At 38.8% G+C, this 19,380-nt stretch overlaps 1 protein-coding gene across 1 annotated transcript in view; it reads right to left on the bottom strand.

Annotated features, from left to right (window-relative positions):
• The window catches only part of ITGA8 (integrin subunit alpha 8), a 130,396-nt gene that overhangs the window by 13,716 nt on the left and 97,300 nt on the right, over positions 1–19,380 (bottom strand). Inside the window, exon 28 of the mRNA XM_063303582.1 lies at positions 8,943–9,044. Coding sequence (XP_063159652.1) covers positions 8,943–9,044 — 102 coding nt within the window. The remainder of the gene's footprint in view (positions 1–8,942; positions 9,045–19,380) is intronic.

The raw sequence follows: 19,380 nt of genomic DNA, 5'->3' as shown, positions 1-19,380 counted from the left end.
CTTCAGGATTTTCTATAGTTTCAGCACCCATGTTTTCAAGGTTTTCTCTGCTACCATGGACCTTAGCAATGCCTTTTAAGACAAAAAGAAGAAAAAAAAGAAAGGAAAGAAAGAAAGAAAAAGAGAAAAAAGGCTTAATAATATTCTCACAATTTTGATAAAGGAGTATTTTGCATTCTGTTCTCTCAAGCCAGATGGCAGATACAGTAAGTGTATTTGTTTTGAGATATGTATTAATATAAGCAGCTGCTGCCTTATATTCTGCACAGTCATATCAACCATTAGCAAATACAAGAAGCAAGATATTACACAAATCCACCGAATGGGAACTGTATCACAAGAGAGATGGCATTTTATCAAGTGAATACTATCCTTTTAAGGATACTTCTGGCATTCACAGACATATGAACACAGCAAGGTGAAGGCACAGCACTGTCTAGCAGTTGTATGCGTGGAAGTCAGAAATGGACAGATCGGTTTATTTCCCATCCCACTTCATTACTAGCCCTGGTTTATCCCTCTACATTAATCTACATTAAAAAATAAGCCACATGAAAACTATTTTTAAAATACCGAAGCATATTTTTATATCAAAGTACACATTTTAAAAGCATTCTGAGCCACAAATTGCATAGGCAAATTGAAAGAAATTAAAAATCCAAAAGATTAATTTTTGATCCATATCATAGTAAGATGCTGTACTTCCAATATCCCACATTGTATGTGCGTGTGTGTGTGAACACCTACAAGTACAGTATTGCAATATACCACATATTAAGCTTTTATTTACAGCTTACATGGGTGTATGTTCTGCAACTTGGATAGTTTCTGCATTGTTCCATGTGGTTTTAGAGTTAACACTATTTTGTGAAAAAAGAGCCAGTAATAATTCAGAAGTGTTTTATCTCTTTCAAAAAACATTTATTTTTATTGCATTAAAAAATCTAGGGACGCGGTGGCGCTGCGGGTTAAACCGCTGAGCTGTCGATCGGAAGGTCAGCGGTTCGAAACCGCGCGGCGGGGTGAGCTCCCGTTGTTAATCCCAGCTCCTGCTCACCTAGCAGTTCGAAAACATGCAAATGTGAGTAGATCAATAGGTACTGCTTCGGCGGGAAGGTAACGGCGTTCCGAGTCGTCATGCTGGCCACATGACCCGGAAGTGTCTATGACAACGCCGGCTCCAAGGCTTAGAAACGGAGATGAGCACCGCCCCCTAGAGTCGGACTCGACTGGACTTTACGTCAAGGGAAACCTTTACCTTTACCTAAAAAATCTAGGAATGAAAGTCTCAACAAATATTTTCTGTTCATCCTTTTATTTGACAGGGCTGATAATACAGACGTGGAAACTTTTCTAGAGATCTTACAGTATTTCTGGCAGATGGTTTGTTATGTACTGGCTTACTTATACAGTACAGTCATTGTTAAAATAATTCCTATTGCAAAAATAAAAATATCTCTTTAACACGATAAGAAAATTATGTTTACAGAACTGAATAAATGTTGCATGTTTTCCAGTATGCCCTCTATGGCAATAGGAAAACGCTTATATCAGGACAATGTGTCATATAACTTGGTACTGAACATCGGGATGATGCTGGTTGAATTCGTTTAGTCATAGATGTTAAGTCTGGACTCTACTCCTGATCTATTATTTTTCTGAATATTAAGAAAGCAAGTGGATAAATGATACAAGCAAACCAGCAGCCAGAAGAAAAAAATGGGAAGGGATTTTGATGTGCCTTCAAGAGAATGTTATGAGAAAGCCATCCAATATTCTCTGCAACAGATCACAAAATGTATTCCAAAGTATAGGGACAATATTCAGTTCGACTGTATTACGAAAAACTGAATGTTGGACTGTATTAATGTGTAATTTGGAGTGATGTGGTTGCAGCTAGAGATGGATGGATCAGCTGGTTCTGGTCTGTGACATTCTATACATGTCCAGTTATAGAAACAGACTTTTCTGTACATATTTTTAAGTGTATCCCAAAATTCAGAAAAGTATATGGTTCAAAACCCAGTTGTGTTCTGATGTACTTACATGTTAACCTGGGAAGTATGAATTTTGTCAGCTAGTTTTAAAATGTGAACAAAATTCTCCAGCATAGCTACCTATTGCTCCTATCTGATTGCTTCTACAATACACTGATTGAATCATTAAGATCCTTCATGGCACAGAAAAGCTAAAGACTGACTAACATCCACAGAGGCGTTTTTTTCACTATGGAGAGATACTGCCATGGGAACCCAACTTTTGGTTTTTCACTCCTACATCATTACAGTTATGAGTGGGAAGTGATCTAGTGAACAAACATGCTGCTGCAAGTGATGCACATAGAAACCCTTTTTTAATTAGCAGTGATGCAGCCCTGAAAACACTCACTGAGGCAAAACTCCTCCCCTTTACCCTAACTCAGTTTAAACAACCCAGTTGTTTAAACAGGAAAGTAGCTACCTGAAGATTTCAGCTTCTACATAATTCCAAAAATAAGCACAGAATTATAGGACAGATTCTGAGGTTTTGATATACTTAGTTTACTATTCTTTTTTAAAATTACAAATGAATGGGCATACCCTGATTTATCTGTCATAGATGAAAAGTTACGGTAGCATTAGATTTACAGTAAATAAGTTATTTTTGTAATGCTGTTGGTGTCTGTTTACATAATACCCCTTTCTCTGATCTTTAATCATTTTTGTTTACAGAGGTTAGAAGACCATAAATTACTCATAGACTATTCCTGCATGTTATTCTCAAATATTTAACATTGTTTTCAGTTTGAAAAGGGTTTCAGAGCAGCCTTTAAAAGCTCCTCTGAGATGAGTATTGACATCTGGGCATTCATATTATAACTTCTTTGCATAAATATATTTTAAAGAGAGCACAGGCTAATTAAAAAAAAAACTATTTCTGGTCATTTATTTTCTACCAGCATCGCTGAAATTATGGAGCCGTCTGCACCTCCAAATGTTACCTAATTTGTTGGGTTCCAGGTGTGGTGGAATATCAGACTTTTGGACACGCTGATAAGGCAAATGAGAGAGTTGTAGTTCAAGGTCTCTAGGAAGGTTATCCTAGAATATAAACAGTATGATACTATGAGAAGTTTATCAGCTGAACCACATTCATTTTCCTTGTTATGTAAACTTATGTTTACATAATGTAATTATTTTACAATGAATTTTTTAAAATGTATTTCTATTTGCATGTGTTCGTGGTTTTATTGATTGGTGTACGGTGCTCAGAGTTGCTCTTTGGGAGATGGGTGGCCATATTAAATTGGAGTGAGTGATCAATCAATCAATCAATCATCTCGCTGCCAATTTGTTAACAAGGGGTCTCTGCTCACAGATAGCGGGATTGGGGAAGGTGGGGCAGGAGAACTCTTGCCTTGGGGGTTTCTCACTTTCTCTGTCCTGCTGGTCACATGGACCCAAACCACGTGAGACAGACAAGTGTGATTAACACTGTCAGGTGACAGTGCACAAGCTTGTTCTGTAGTGAAGCTTCCTCACAAACTCTCTTACCTGGCACCCCTCACACGGGATCAAGTTGCAACCCTTGTGGACCTGCCTTAATTCTTTCCCCCTGTGAGCAGTCCATGGTCAGCGGATTCCCTTCCACATTCTTTCACCTTGGTTTCAAGATTACGCTTTATCAATTTTTTTCTTTTTTCTTTTTAAATAAGGGGCTCCTATGAAACCTCTCCAGCACATCCTTGGCTGTTAGTGTTGTACATTTAAACCCATTACATTTTTTCTACCAAATATTTATGAGATACAGGCATAATCCATAGAAAGCTCTCTCTGTGTGCATGGGTCTGTGTTTTAAATCCTACACAACTCAGTGGGGATTAAATGTCTAACCACAAACTTTGTTTTCCAGGAAAAAATAATGTTGATCAAAATGATCAACATGTAATCTATATCATTAATAATTGTTTATTAGTCAAAATTACTAAAAGAGAGGAAGGCTATCTGTGGACATCATAGCCTTGCTTTTAGCCATGAGGATGGCCACTGTTCTTCCTAAAAAGCATCTCACTATTTCACATAGCACACAATTAATTAATTCAAAACACTGCCATACAACATGATGGGAAATAAAATGAGAGTGAGCTGGGCTCTACTGGATGTTTTTCTTATAGGGTTCTCCATCTTGCAGGGCAATTCCTTACATTCTCATATTCACAAACCTCAAAACTGGCACATCATATGCACTCCTTACTGTGTATGATGGTCTCACTCATTTTCAAATGGTATCTAACTGGAGAAAGACTGAATCAGAAATGAAGAAATTTGAAAAAGAGACTAATTTCAAAGATGTCATAAAGGAAAGATTACAGGGAAATATAAATGAGAGGGCACATTGTACATTTGTCTGACAACAGGTAGACACAAAAGTGACCTGCGGTAGCCTTATAATTGCACATGGCCACGTAGATGACCTCCTACGACATGAAGAGATAGGTTACAAAAGGATCTTGGTGCCAATTGGCACCAACACTGAATGAAATATATAGTTGCTTCAGATATCAATACTATCCAGATGAATATGACAAAAGTAAAAGTGATCTAACTGGAATGTTAAAATCTAAGAATATGTCTCTGAATACTAGGTACTGGACACCAACAATAAAGGTGGACTATTGCTGTTTTACTTATGGGCTTCCTGGATAGCATCTAGTATCCATTTGTTGGAAAAGGAATGCTGGATTTGATGGCTCCTTAGTCTGATTCAAGAAAGCTCTTACTTATTTGCATTCATATATGCAAGGTAAATGTAGAACAAGTTGAAATGAGTTGTAAGAAAATTAATCATATAAAATAGTATTGTTCTGCTTCTTTGAAAGCATTGTAAACCCAACCTGGTTTCTTTCAGATGTGTTGGAATTATGCTCAGTGGCTATGGTCAATGGTAATTCTGAGAATTATATCAACACATCTGGAGATTGGGGAAGGTTAAGTTGAAGGAAGATTGGGAAACAAAGTTTCCAAATCAATAAACAAGAGGCTTTTTAAAATGAGATACATCAGTTACTATTATAAATATCCACAGCAACAATGATGGCAAAATGCATATGTTCTTTTCTTTGTACTTGTGATATCACAGGCAAGGACAGAACAATAATGGGCAGAGTTTACATTGTGACATCACAGTGTACGTTTTGTTACTTGCCCCTCACCCAATCTCATGGCTACACAGGCACATGGCTGTTGGCCTATCTTTTCTATACAGTATATTACAAATAACTCCTAACAAGATCAGGAATGCTTAGCTCCTGATTCCACTCATATAAAGTGATAATACAAAGAGCAGCAACGAAGTTTTCTGTCGAGGGTGGAACTGACTGTTTGATAAAGAAATAATGCCTGACTAGCTTTTGGTGGACACATACATAAACATTGCTTATGTATCTCTGGAAAGTAACAGTTTAGGAACAATCTAAAATTTGTTGCACAAGCATTCTGTAAATAGGAAAAAGAAAATCAAATGTATATGAGGACCATTCAGAGTTATAATAATGTTGAAGATTGCTTATATGAATTTCTGAACACTTTCAACCCCTTACTTTGGCTCGTGTAAAGAAGCTTGATGTTTCAAATATCTCCCCTGGACCAACAATGAATATTCTATTGATTGATTCCTGGAGGAGAGTAGATAAAAGCATAGCTAGTACAAACTTCAAAAGAATCTCTGCCTACAACACATCAAGTTGTAGAACTGGCAAATCTCCATAAAACATGGTCAGATCTGAGAAGACATAAAAGCAGTATCATTTTTCAAGAGTTTATAGTCTGTTTTGGGCATCTGGCAATAAATCAACTGTATGGAAAAATATGCCTCATTCTCAAGTAGTCCTTAAAAACATTTATCTGATCATTCTGCATATCATCTGAAACTTGTTGAGAACACCAGGGTAGCACCTGCAGGAGAGCACACCAGTGCAGATGGAGACAATACTTAGCAGCCATTTTAAAGAACACGTGTTTTTGTTATAGAAGACATGCAGGGCAAACATATATACACACCTAAGTGCCAGAATTTATCTTCCACTGTGGCATTTTTGAACCCTTTGGATGAGCAGTAAATATGAAGGATCAAAACATTCAGCTTTCTACAGTAAGAAAAACTGATTCTTAGCTGAATCCTTCTTCTCTTACAATATTTTTCCTATGGTGTTATCTCTTCTGCTATTAAGGAATGGGTACTAATTCTTAGTAGTACATAATAAGGACCTGGTTTTAATACTTACTTTTTGAAGTTTGAGAAAAAAATCAATAAAATGAATAGCCTAAATATATATAATTCATATATATGGGTATGTATACTGTATATCTATATTTATATCTACTGTATATCTGTATCTTTGTGGTTTGGCATGTATCAACTTCCCAATTAGAAATGATGCCTCTCTGAAATAATCCTTATGTTTACTCTAACACAGCAGTGAGGATATTCCAGGATTTTGTTCAACCAGCATCTGTAAACTGAACAGATTCTCACTTCCTGGGCTAATATGCATATTGGAATGTAGGCTCAGTTTATGGATTTCTCTCAATGCATGATACAGTTGCACAAAAAGATACCAAAATGCATACCGTAGAGTCTCTTTGGTAAAACTGTATGCAAAATTATATGTTTGGATCAATACTGAAATTACTTTCTTTAATAAACAACTTTGCAGATTGATGTGGAAGCATGATGGAAAATACTTAAGCATGAACCCATGTGAAACTGAAATGGATCACTGTTGGAGGGCGTAGTCCATTATCTAAATGGTAACTGACAAGTTCCTGATATGTAAATGCTGCCAAATCTGTCCAGTACAGACCCTCCAGATGAATTGGACTTTTGCTGTGGATTATGGGAGTTATATGGAGGGCATTCTTCCTTTCTCTTAATTTCAGCTACCAAAAGGTATCTCTATCTATTTCGTTCGAGTTAAGTTTCTAGTAGTCTCTCTTTTTGGATAGGTAAATGGAACAACAATATGTAGAAGTATCTTTCTGAATATTGGATATTGAAATGAATAGAATGTTTTCCACTTGTATGTGATACCCCAGACGCATGCCAAACAATTTTTGGAAGCACAAAGCCTCAAAACAGGGAGACATGCCAGTTGCCACAAGCTAATCACCAAGCTAATCACTAAAGTCAATCTCAGAGATCATAGGTAAAAACTGAGGAAAACTTTAATCTTTTCCCATACTCCTCCTCAAAACAAAAACAAAACAAACAAACAAAAACCATGAGGAAACAAGAGCACTGTTAAGAATGAAGATATTAGTACCATAGTAGCAACGGGTTACAAGCTCCAATCTGTCTTTTTGGAACATTTTTACTGTTTCAGAACTGGCAACTCTTGAGATAAAACAACAGTCATAGATCCTCTGCCTCCAACCACATGGTGTTCCTAACTCTAAAGACTAAAACTGCACCTTTCAATTCCTAAAGTGCAGGTCTGATTAACGAAGCTCCATGTGTAACTTCCCAAACTCTTCAAACTATAATTTTTGAGACAGGAAACATAGAGTTTAATTTTAAGCTGTTGAATAGCCTTTAGAGATAAAGCAATATCAAACTTCTCCCCCAACAGGGCAAGGGGTGGAGGAGAGGACACAGAAAAAGCCAGCCCAATTCATGTTTATTTTAAGATGTCACCAAATAGGAATTGAATATTAGTAACTGTTACTATAGTCCTTTTCTGGGAAGTTCTAGAAGATGAAACCACAGAAGAGATGCCAAAAGCACTGTTAAAGAAAGACAAATAATGAATTCAACCAAACATGTGTAAAAGCCTACATTATGGATTACACTGTAATCCATGTAATTTTGGGGGGTGGGGGTCTTCCTGGACTCCCAGTGTCTGTTCAAAGAACAAGTGGCAGCTGTAGCCAGGAAGGTCTTCATACAGATTGGTCTTGTGCACCAACTGTGCTGATTACTGGACTGGGAGGACGTTCTCACAGTCACTCAAGCCCTGGTTACCTAACATGTGCTACTGCAATGGGCTCCTCATAAGGCTATCCTTGAAGACAACTTGGAAGCTTCAGCTGGTCTAGAATGCAGCCATACAAGTGGTTATAAGCATACATACCCATGTAACACCTCCGCTTTGCTAACTATACTGGTTACTGGTTACTGATAGGTTTCTTGTTGCAATTTAAAATGCTGGTTATAACCTACAAATCCCTACGTGGCATACAACCTACTTATTAAACTCATGTTGTCTCTGCCCATTCCGCTCCAGGTCCCATCCATTAAATAATATGATCTGATGGGATCCAGGTGGTGTGCCTTTTCTGTTGTGACTTGCCCTCTGGGACAGCATCCCCACAGAGTTTCAAACAGCCCCAACTCCACTGTTCTCTAAATGAGCTTTGAAGATCTGGCTCTTTCTTCCAGTTTTGACTCCTTTTGTGAGGGGTTCCTATGTCTGTTCCACTGGTAAGACCACCTTTCTTTTCTGTTCTCTGATGTTGCTCTATTTCTTTAGTTTTCAATTTGTACACTGCCCAGGATTGTTGAGAAACTTGGTGGCTTTAGAAATGTGAATTATAAGCAAGCAAACAAATATAGCATGTGTGTAATATGGTCTTGCTCATTTTGCATCACTGCCTCATCCACTAGGACCATTGCCCTTTCCAAGAAGGTCATGTGGACTCCGGGTACCAGAAGCATATCTATCCTTGATATATTGGGATTTGGGTTTTTTCCCCCTATTATATGCAACTAAGAACCATTAAAATAGAAACACAATCAACATTAGGATTATTTGAAAACTCTCAGATGACAAGCTTTTAAATAGCATTCAAAGAATAGACCTGCATTAGAAAACACAGGAAACACTTATCTTGGAACTCTTGTCTATAAATATATTCTGTCACAGTAATCAACATTAATGTTCTATATTTATTTTCTGTGCTACTCACAGCTATGCTTCCTTCAGGAAGTTTTGCCGGCTGAACTTTGTATGGCATCTTCTTTACTTCAAATGACACATTGATTGAAAGAGCATAGCGGTAATTTTTCCTCTGAAAAATATGATACAAAAAAAAAGTTTTGATTAGTCTTCTTAGGCCAAGATAACAATTGAATCATAATCTCTCCCATGATGACAGACAGTAAGTTGGGACTTAGAAAGATGATGAATAAGGAAGCAGAGGGAAAACAAGATAAAAACATATAAAACTATATACAATATGGAAAAAGTAGATAGATGTTTTTCTCCCTCAGGACACATTATTACAGGAAGAATCAGGATTGATAAAAGGATGCTTCTTTATAGAACATATACTTAAACTAAAGAATTTACTGCCTCCTCATAGGAGATCCATGAACTTACATAGTTTAGAACAGGGTTTCTCAACCAGAGTTCCATGGAACCCTTGGGTTCTGAGAGAGGTCACTAGGGGTTCCCTGGGAGATCATGATTTATTCAAAAAATTATTTCAAATTTGGGCAACTTCACATTCATTCTTTATTCTTCAATATTTATAATACTGCCTTTTGGAAGTTTTGAACTAGCACTCCAGTATCTTCCCAATGGCCATGCGGGATGGGGCTGATAATTTTGAGAGCCAAATTATCTAAAACATACTTGTTTGCTCACCCCCGAAACAGACCATTGGCCCAATCCAGCAAAGTTCTTGGTATATTTTTATGGAGAAAATTCTCATGTTAAAGAAATAATTCAAATGTCCTGAATATTTATCTGAAATGTTCCCTACAGTATAGCATTCTAGACTTCATGACATTGGAACAGAAAGCATGAAAGGTGAGATTTTACATGCTGGGCCTTTCTGCTTCTTTCTGTTGTTGTTGTTGTTGTTGTTTGTTCGTTTAGTCGCTTCCGACTCTTCGTGACTTCATGGACCAGCCCACGCCAGAGCTTCCTGTCGGTTGTCAACACCCCCAGCTCCCCCAGGGACGAGTCCGTCACCTCTAGAATATCATCCATCCATCTTGCCCTTGGTCGGCCCCTCTTCCTTTTACCTTCCACTCTCCCTAGCATCAGCATCTTCTCCAGGGTGTCCTGTCTTCTCATTATGTGGCCAAAGTATTTCAGTTTTGCCTTTAATATCATTCCCTCCAGTGAGCAGTCTGGCTTTATTTCCTGGAGGATGGACTGGTTGGATCTTCTTGCAGTCCAAGGTACTCTCAGAAGTTTCCTCCAACACCACAGTTCAAAAGCATCAATCTTCCTTCTCTCGGCCTTCCTTATGGTCCAGCTCTCGCAGCCATATGTTACTACAGGGAACACCATTGCTTTAACTATGCGGGCCTTTGTTGTCAGTGTGATGTCTCTGCTCTTAACTATTTTATCGAGATTTGTCATTGCTCTTCTTCCAAGGATTAAGCGTCTTCTGATTTCCTGACTGCAGTCAGCATCTGCAGTAATCTTTGCACCTAGGAATACAAAGTCTTTCACTGCTTCTACATTTTCTCCCTCTATTTGCCAGTTATCAATCAAGCTGGTTGCCATAATCTTGGTTTTTTTTAGGTTTAGCTGCAAGCCAGCTTTTGCACTTTCTTCTTTCACCTTCATCATAAGGCTCCTCAGTTCCTCTTCACTTTCAGCCATCAAAGTGGTATCATCTGCATATCTGAGATTGTTAATGTTTCTTCCAGCAATTTTAACTCCAGCCTTGGATTCCTCAAGGCCAGCTTGTCGCATGATGTGTTCTGCATACAAGTTGAATAGGTAGGGTGAGAGTATACAGCCCTGCCGTACTCCTTTCCCAATCTTAAACCAGTCTGTTGTTCCGTGGTCTGTTCTTACTGTTGCTACTTGGTCGTTATACAGATTCTTCAGGAGGCATACAAGATGACTTGGTATCCCCATACCACTAAGAACTTGCCACAATTTGTTATGGTCCACACAGTCAAAGGCTTTAGAATAGTCAATAAAACAGAAATAGATGTTTTTCTGAAACTCCCTGGCTTTTTCCATTATCCAGCGGATATTGGCAATTTGGTCTCTAGTTCCTCTGCCTTTTCTAAACCCAGCTTGTACATCTGGCAATTCTCGCTCCATGAACTGCTGAAGTCTACCTTGCAGGATCTTGAGCATTACCTTACTGGCATGTGAAATGAGTGCCACTGTTCGATAGTTTGAACATTCTTTAGTGTTTCCCTTTTTTGGTATGGGGATATAAGTTGATTTTTTCCAGTCTGATGGCCATTCTTGTGTTTTCCAAATTTGCTGGCATATAGCATGCATTACCTTGACAGCATCATCTTGCAAGATTTTGAACAGTTCAGCTGGGATGCCGTCGTCTCCTGCTGCCTTGTTATTAGCAATGCTTCTTAAGGCCCACTCAACCTCACTCTTCAGGATGTCTGGCTCTAGCTCACCGACCACACCGTCAAAGCTATCCCCGATATTGTTATCCTTCCTATACAGGTTTTCTGTATATTCTTGCCACCTTTTCTTGATCTCTTCTTCTTCTGTTAGGTCCTTGCCATCTTTGTTTTTGATCATACCCATTTTTGCCTGGAATTTACCTCCAATGTTTCTAATTTTCTGGAAGAGGTCTCTTGTCCTTCCTATTCTATTGTCTTCTTCCACTTCCGCGCATTGCTTGTTTAAAAATAATTCCTTATCTCTTCTGGCTAACCTCTGGAATTTTGCATTTAATTGGGCATATCTCCCCCTATCACTGTTGCCTTTTGCTTTCCTTCTTTCTTGGGCTACTTCTAGTGTCTCGGCAGACAGCCATTTTGCCTTCTTGGTTTTCTCTTTCTTTGGGATGTATTTTGTTGCCGCCTCCTGAACAATGCTGCCAACTTCTGTCCAGAGTTCTTCCGGGACCCTATCTACTAAGTCCAGTCCCTTAAATCTATTCTTCACCTCCACTGCATATTCCTTAGGAATATTAGTGAGCTCATATCTAGCTGATCTGTGGGTCTTCCCTAATCTCTTTAGTCTGATCCTAAATTGTGCAAGAAGAAGTTCGTGATCTGAACTACAGTCAGCTCCAGGCCTTGTTTTTACCAACTGTACAGATGTCCGCCACCTTTGGCTGCAAAGGATGTAATCAATCTGATTTCAGTGTTGTCCATCTGGTGAAGTCCATGTATAAAGCCGTCTCTTAGGTTGTTGGAAGAGAGTGTTTGTTATGCAGAGTGAATTGTCTTGGCAAAATTCTATCAGCCTGTGTCCTGCTTCGTTTTGTTCTCCCAGGCCATACTTACCTGTAATTCGAGGTGTCATTTGACTGCCCACCTTAGCATTCCAGTCTCCTGTGATGAAAATAACATCTCTTTTAGGCGTGTTGTCCAGTAGGTGCTGCAGATCCTCATAGAACTGCTCTACTTCAGCTTCTTCAGCATTTGTGGTTGGGGCGTATATTTGGATCACTGTGATGTTAGATGGCTTGCCCTGAATTCGAATTGAGATCATTCTGTCGTTTTTTGGGTTGTATCCAAGCACTGCTTTAGCCACTTTACTATTAATTATGAAGGCTACTCCATTTCTTCTGTGGTCCTCTTGTCCGCAGTAGTAGATCTGGTGGTCATTTGATGTGAAGTGGCCCATTCCAGTCCATTTCAGTTCACTGACGCCCAGAATGTCTATCTTTAATCTTGACATCTCACCAATAACCACATCCAATTTGCCCTGGCTCATAGATCTTACATTCCAGGTTCCGATGGTGTGTTGATCCTTAGAACATCGGATTCGCCGTTCACCACCAGCACCGTCGGCCGCTAGCCGTCCTTTCGGCTTTGAGCTAGCTGCGTCATCACGTCTGGGGCTAGTTGAGCTCATCCTCTGTTCCTCCCCAGTAGCATTTTGACCATCTTCCGACCTGGGGGTCTCATCTTCCGATAGTATACCGACATATCTCTGGTTGTACTGATCCATTTAGTTTTCATGGCAAGAATACTGAGGTGGGTTGCCATTACCTTCCCCAGGGATCGCATTTAGTCTGACCTCTCTGTCATGACCTTCCCGTCTTGGGTGGCCCTTCACGGTTTAGCTCATGGCATCATTGAGGTGCTCAAGCTCCAGCACCACGACAAGGTAATGATCCTTTGCTGAAGGCTTCTTTCTGTATGTCCCATATATGTGGCTCTGTGTCTCCCATCAAATACACAGCAAAAGTTCATTTTGAAAACCCTTTCTTCTCCAATATATGGAGGGCCAGGGCAACAAGTATTTTTACAATAAGACCCCTCACCATCTTGGCAGTCTTCCTCTGAACCTATTTTTGTTATTGTCCATTTTGAACTGTGGTTCCCAAAACTGGATATATAGTACCAAATGGGGTCAGACCAGGGCAGAATAAGTGGGACAATTACTTCCCATGATTTGGACTCTGCTTCTGTTAATTTGCCCCAAAGTAGCATCTGCACTTTTAGCAGCTGGTCATGTTTAACTTGTGGCCTACAAGGATATCCAGATCCTTTCACATGTCTTATTACCAAACCAGATCTCCCCCATCCAATACTTGGGCCTTTCATTTTACCAACCCAGATGCAGAATTTTACATTTTTGTTTGTTAAATTCCCTCCTGTTCATTTCAGCCCAGTGTTTATGTCTGTCCAAATCTTTTTGAATCTTCTTTCTTCCCTCTACAATACATATTAGCTGTCCCTCCCAGCTTTGGGTCAACTGAAAACTTTATAAACATCCCCTCAACTCCACCTTCCAACCAAGTCTTTGATAAAAATGTTGCACAATGTCCAGGACAGAGCCTCTGACACTCCACTTGATACTTCCCTCCAAGCTGAACTTGAACCTTTAAAAAGTACTTTTTGGGTGCAATCCTTGAGCCAACTCTGAGTCCATCAAAAATAGTATTAACTAGTCACATTTTATTATTTTATTAAGAAGAGAATTATGGGAGGCTCTGTCAAGACACTCTGTGTCTGTAACATTCCCATGGTCTGCTAAGCTACTAACTCTAGCAAGGTAAGATAAGCTTTGTCTGACATGTTCTGTTTGCAACAAATCCATACTTGTATCTGTTAATCGCAGCATGCCTATCAAAATGCTCACAAATGTGCCATTTAATCATTTGTTTGAAGACTCAAACATTAAGCTAAATTTGTTGTAAAGTAATTTCTAAATTTTTATAGCTTTTAAAATATAATTATAAATAACATATTATAAACAAAAATCCACCAGCGGACAAATAACGGAGAAGAGCCTATTTTATCCAAATCTTCTCACTTTATAGTTAACGCTCACCATTATTACACTCACTATTTTAGTAATATCTTATAATCTTTACAATCACTACAATCATAACCAAATTCTTTACAAGTTCTGACTTATACAGTTGTGAAGGAAGAGACTGTAAACTCTGGGAACAAGCACTCACGTAATCTTGACACCTTCCCAATACCATCCTAATGCTTCTTACTTTTACTGCTTTGCTGAACTTTCAAACTGCCCTTCAAGGAGTTGTGTTGCCTTTGTTGGGAAATGCTGTTCTAATCCTGTCGGCATTTTCTTTTCTCCATGGATGTATACAGTACTACAATTTCACAGTGTTGTTATGCTTTTGAAACATAGGCATGATCTGAAGAGAGTTTTCAAGTGAATCCTTAGAGGGTATGGCTCTCATTTTTATCAACTGCTTCACAGTTTGGAAGCAATGGCTGGCATTTCTTGAGAGGCCCAGAATAATTGGCAGAACATCTGAATTATTTTAACAATCTAATCTAAATCCATACATATAAAAGTTGCAATATGATTAAAAGTGCAGTAAGTATACAACAATCTACTTGGAAACTCAAACAAGTGGAGAGAGAAATAAGCAAAAGATATTTCCACTCTTCTTAAGGTATATTTTGCTAAGCAAAAAGAAACTGCCTTATTTGTTGGCACAATATACAGTATTAGTATCATAGGGAAACATGTATTGGGGGATTCCTGACTTACGCTTAAGGAAGATCTCCTTGGCTTTCTGCTACAGGACAAATTTTGGGGCTTTCTTTGGTACATTTTCAATGTAGCCAGAATTTTTATCTCACCAGTGGTAAATGTTTATATCCCTTGGAATTTCCTGCAGTGTCAGCATGCTCCCCCATTCTTGCAGCTATACTTTTCCCCTTTGCAGCTGCTGCTCTGAGCAGGCTTCCTTCAGTTATTTTATCTCTCATCAGCAAGAGGATTTATGAGTATGCTAGACCCTGACCTCTGGTGGGTGGAGCTTATTCAAACACATATTCATTCAAAGCTCATATGATGAGCTTCTTGCTTTTTTCTTGTGAGAGGAAATCAGCTGACCAACTCCCTTCTTTTTGAATTCAGATGTTGGCATTTATTAACACCAGGCATTAAGAAAATGCACAGCGGCATTCCAGATATCCAGAACAGCTAACAAAGGATCGAACAATTCTCTTCCTAATATGTGGTGGCCCTTCATTTATGCTTTTGATTCCTATCACTGAGAACAGAGTGGCCAGTTGGGTATCACCAAAACAATGCGTACATACTAATTTATATGTACAGCAGCAGTTAGAAACAGTGGAGAATGGAGGATTCCCCTTTCCTCCTCTTCTTTAGTTTTAAAACATGCTTGAGCAAGACCAATCCAAATAGAGGACCATCTTTTCAGAGCTCTTCAAACACAGACCTTTCCATTGTAAAGGGGACCACATAGACAATCTTCCTGATTTACTGCTTATTCAAAGATTACTTTGAACTCTGGATCCAAAGGCCATCAGCCTGGCTCAGGCCTATCAACTTAAGTCATTAGTAATAACGGACATTCTTTTCAGCTGAAAAGGAAAGAGAAAAACTGAAATCTGGGTCATAAAGGCAAATTTTGCCATCAAAATAATGTATGGTGTTTAACAGGATGGACATTTAATTTCCAAAGGATTGCACTAAGGGGCAACTGTGGGGTGTATCAAAAAAGTCAAGATGATGAGGGAGATGGGGGAGAGGGAGTTAGAGGAGGTATGATGAATGGAAATACTGTTGCATGGGGCAGAACCTTCTAAAATTGGAAGTCATGGTCAGCAATAAGATTTTATCCTCAAAATGTATACTCCTGCTATGCTTTATACTAAACTGAGAAATAAGAGTTTTGATCCAAACATCACAAATAATTTCATGCTGATTTTTATATGAACCAAAATATGAGCTAATTTTGTCTGAAAATCCAGCACACAAGTTGCATAAAAATGGATAAAGTGTGTTCTCAGAATTAAACAAAATATGTTTAGTATTCCAATAAAATAAGGAAAACTATTTGATTTGAATGAGTTATTTGATGCAGGGAAGCATTATGTGGGGAAGAGTCAAAGATCTCTTCCTTGTTCTCTTCTGATTCCAAACACCCTTCCTTCTAAGCAGCTTTCCAAGTTTCAAAACAGCAACTAGACTACTATTACACTGTTTGGGGGAGACTATAGTTCAGCTTTCAGTGTTGCTTATTTGCAGATGAAAAGAAATCTGAACAGCACTTATTGATTTTACCCTTATTAGAATCACAGAGCCAACTCACTCAAAAAGACAATTATGCTGGTTTTGGTCAGTGGTAAAAGAAGGGGCCACCCTAGGACTCACTGGCTTGACACCATCAGAAAGGACATTGGAATGACTTTGATGGAACTAAAGGAAGCTGTAAGAGATAGAAAGGCATGGAGAGCATTGATCCACAAAGTGACCGAGAGTCAGACACGACTGAACGGATAGACAGACAGACAGAATCACAGAACAGAAAGAGTCATGGTTTGGTCTCAAATCCCTTGCCCTTCAAAACGATCCTCTATAATTCAGATAATACTTTTTGTCAGGAGTGTTATAAGCATTTTTGATTTCCACTTTACTATTGTCAGGATGCACCATTATCGACACAATCATCATTTTCGTTTTCCAGATGGCATGTAAATAGCTGAGCATCCATTTTGGTGAAACAAATAATCAGCGCTCTCTCTTTCTCTCTCAATATATGTATATATGTGTGTGTGTGTGTGTGTGTGTAGAGAGAGAGAGAGAGAGAGTCAATTTTAAAATGTAATGTAAAATCCTCCCGTGATATTGAAGTCTTCTGTAAAGTGAGTTCTTAAGATAAAATAACAATCCCCACTATAATACATGACCCCATATGATATTTTAATGTTATCTCCTTTCCAGATCTTCTTTTTCTATTATTCCCAGCTACTGAATCCCCCAAAGATAGCAAACATGTTTATTATTAGTCCCCTGGTATATGACCACAACAGTTTACATTTTTTCCCTGCATTCCATTTCTCTTATTTGAGGTCATGGGATCACCCAGTTCACTCTGTATAATTTCTTGATGGTTTCCTGTAATAATAATACTGTCTCTCTAGATGGGGTTATCAGTAAATGCCATCAATGTACTTCCACCTCTATTCCACAGATGTTAATAAAAATAAAATAGATCTCACACTGGTCCTCTAGCAACATTATTTGTAACGTCCCTTCAACTTGAAAGTCTACTTTTTGACATCATAATCAGCATGTCATTCTTGCCTTTTCTTCCTCTTCTATTGGACACCGCTGCTTTATGCACAATTTTCCAATTCCAATTCTTTTCAAATCCTTTCAAACTGTTGAAACTCATCATTTTTGTTGCCTTTTACATACAGAGGACCATTGTGTGCTGTAAATGTTGGCTTCCTTATTCATGAAACATCTCTGAGGAATTAAGAACTCTAATTTTCCAGGGTTTTCAAACACATGGAGAAGTTCCATGGGTGGAAAAGGCTCTCCACTGTTATAGCCACCATTAATCATGAAAAGTGGTGGGTGTGTGTGTGTAAAATTTACAGATAACTATGCAAAGGCTTAGATGGTTTTTGTTCTGGCCTGAGTCTAAATGAAATCTGTCTATATTGGTTCACTGGCAGTTCTCTTGGGAAAAAGATATGATTTAGCAGGTAAATTAAATTAAAAATAAAATACAGTTTTACCATGCTTCTCTCATGAGCCACAAGTGCTATGTTTTATCAGTTTCTTTAATATTTTCTTTTATTTTTCTTGGATCCTGTCTACATAAAATCTGTTTAATTAAGAACCACAGCAGTATCTGCCCTTTCTGATAATCAGATTAGGGAGCAAAAACAGGCTTATGCAGAGGTAGGCAGTTTGTGGCCTGCAGCCCCCCAAATTCTTTTTGGGGGACCTGGGACCCATTTCAATCATACTGCTGAATTTTGGTGCACACAGTCCTACCATTTTGAGACAGACTGTTAAAACTCAGTAAACAAAGTATGGCAGAGTATTGGCTTCCTTTAACTGTAATAAAAAAAGGCGTAGCACCCGTAACTTCCACCCATAGATTTAGTTCATTGTTAACAACAATTATTTATTCAGTCTTCTGTGTAAGCAAGAATCCATCAAAACATGTTGTTCTTGATATTAGATCCCATAAATATTCTGACCTTTTATTTTTCCAAATACTGAATACAATTAAGCACCAGAAAGAGCTGCAATGAACATGAATATAGAAACTACAGTGGAATTACTTTGTTAAGTGTGCCTGGGAAGGTGCTTGGCAGAATTTTGATTGAGGGGGTGAGAGGTAAGAATGAACAAAATTTGAGAAGGTGCATAGGTATGCAAACCAGATATTTGCTCTTTAGCACATCACTGCGAAATGTGTGAATGTGAAAAAGAAAGTTTATTGTATATTTGTTGATTTAGAGAAAGTGTATCTTGTGCAAATACAGAGTTGAACGTTACTCACTTCATATGACTGGTATATAATGGAAGTGAAGCATACTGTACATAAGAGTAAACTGAATGTTTAGCAAGTAATCTGGACCCTTTTCAGTCAGGTTGCAGGCCTGGATAAGGGATGGAAACAGCATTGATTGCACTTTTGGATGATCTCTGGCGGGAGCCGGATGGGGGCAGTGCATCCATCCTTGCTCTCCTTGACCTCTCAGTGGCTTTTGATACAATTGACCATGATATCATTTTGGGTCGGCTTAGGGAGTTTGGGGTGGGTGGCATAGTTTTGTGCTGGTTCACCTCCTTTCTGCAGGACTGGTTGCAATCGGACTTGATAGGGAGCGAGAGATCTGGCCCGTGGCCCCTACTTTGTGGGGTGCCGCAGGGCTCAGTACTCTCTCTGCTCCTTTTTAACATCTACGTGAAACCACTGGGTGAGATCATCTGTCACCACAGGATGAAGTATCATCAATATGCAGATGATACCCAATTATACATCTCCATCCTGGGTGATTTAAATGATGCTGTGACTACTCTGTCTTGGTGCCTGGTGGCTGCAGGGTCTGGATGGGGAATAACAGGCTTCAGCTGAACCCTGATAAGACAGAGTGGCTGTGGGTTAGGGGCTCCTCTGTATCTGGGAATTTACCATCTTTAGTTCTGGATGGAGTTGCACTGCCCCAGACATTGCTGGTGCAGAAACTGGG

Source organism: Candoia aspera, chromosome 4 (genome assembly GCF_035149785.1).
Source record: "Candoia aspera isolate rCanAsp1 chromosome 4, rCanAsp1.hap2, whole genome shotgun sequence".
NCBI lineage: Eukaryota > Metazoa > Chordata > Lepidosauria > Squamata > Boidae > Candoia > Candoia aspera.
The sequence above is the reverse complement of the archived record's forward strand: the minus strand, read 5'-3'. Positions and strand labels throughout refer to the sequence as shown.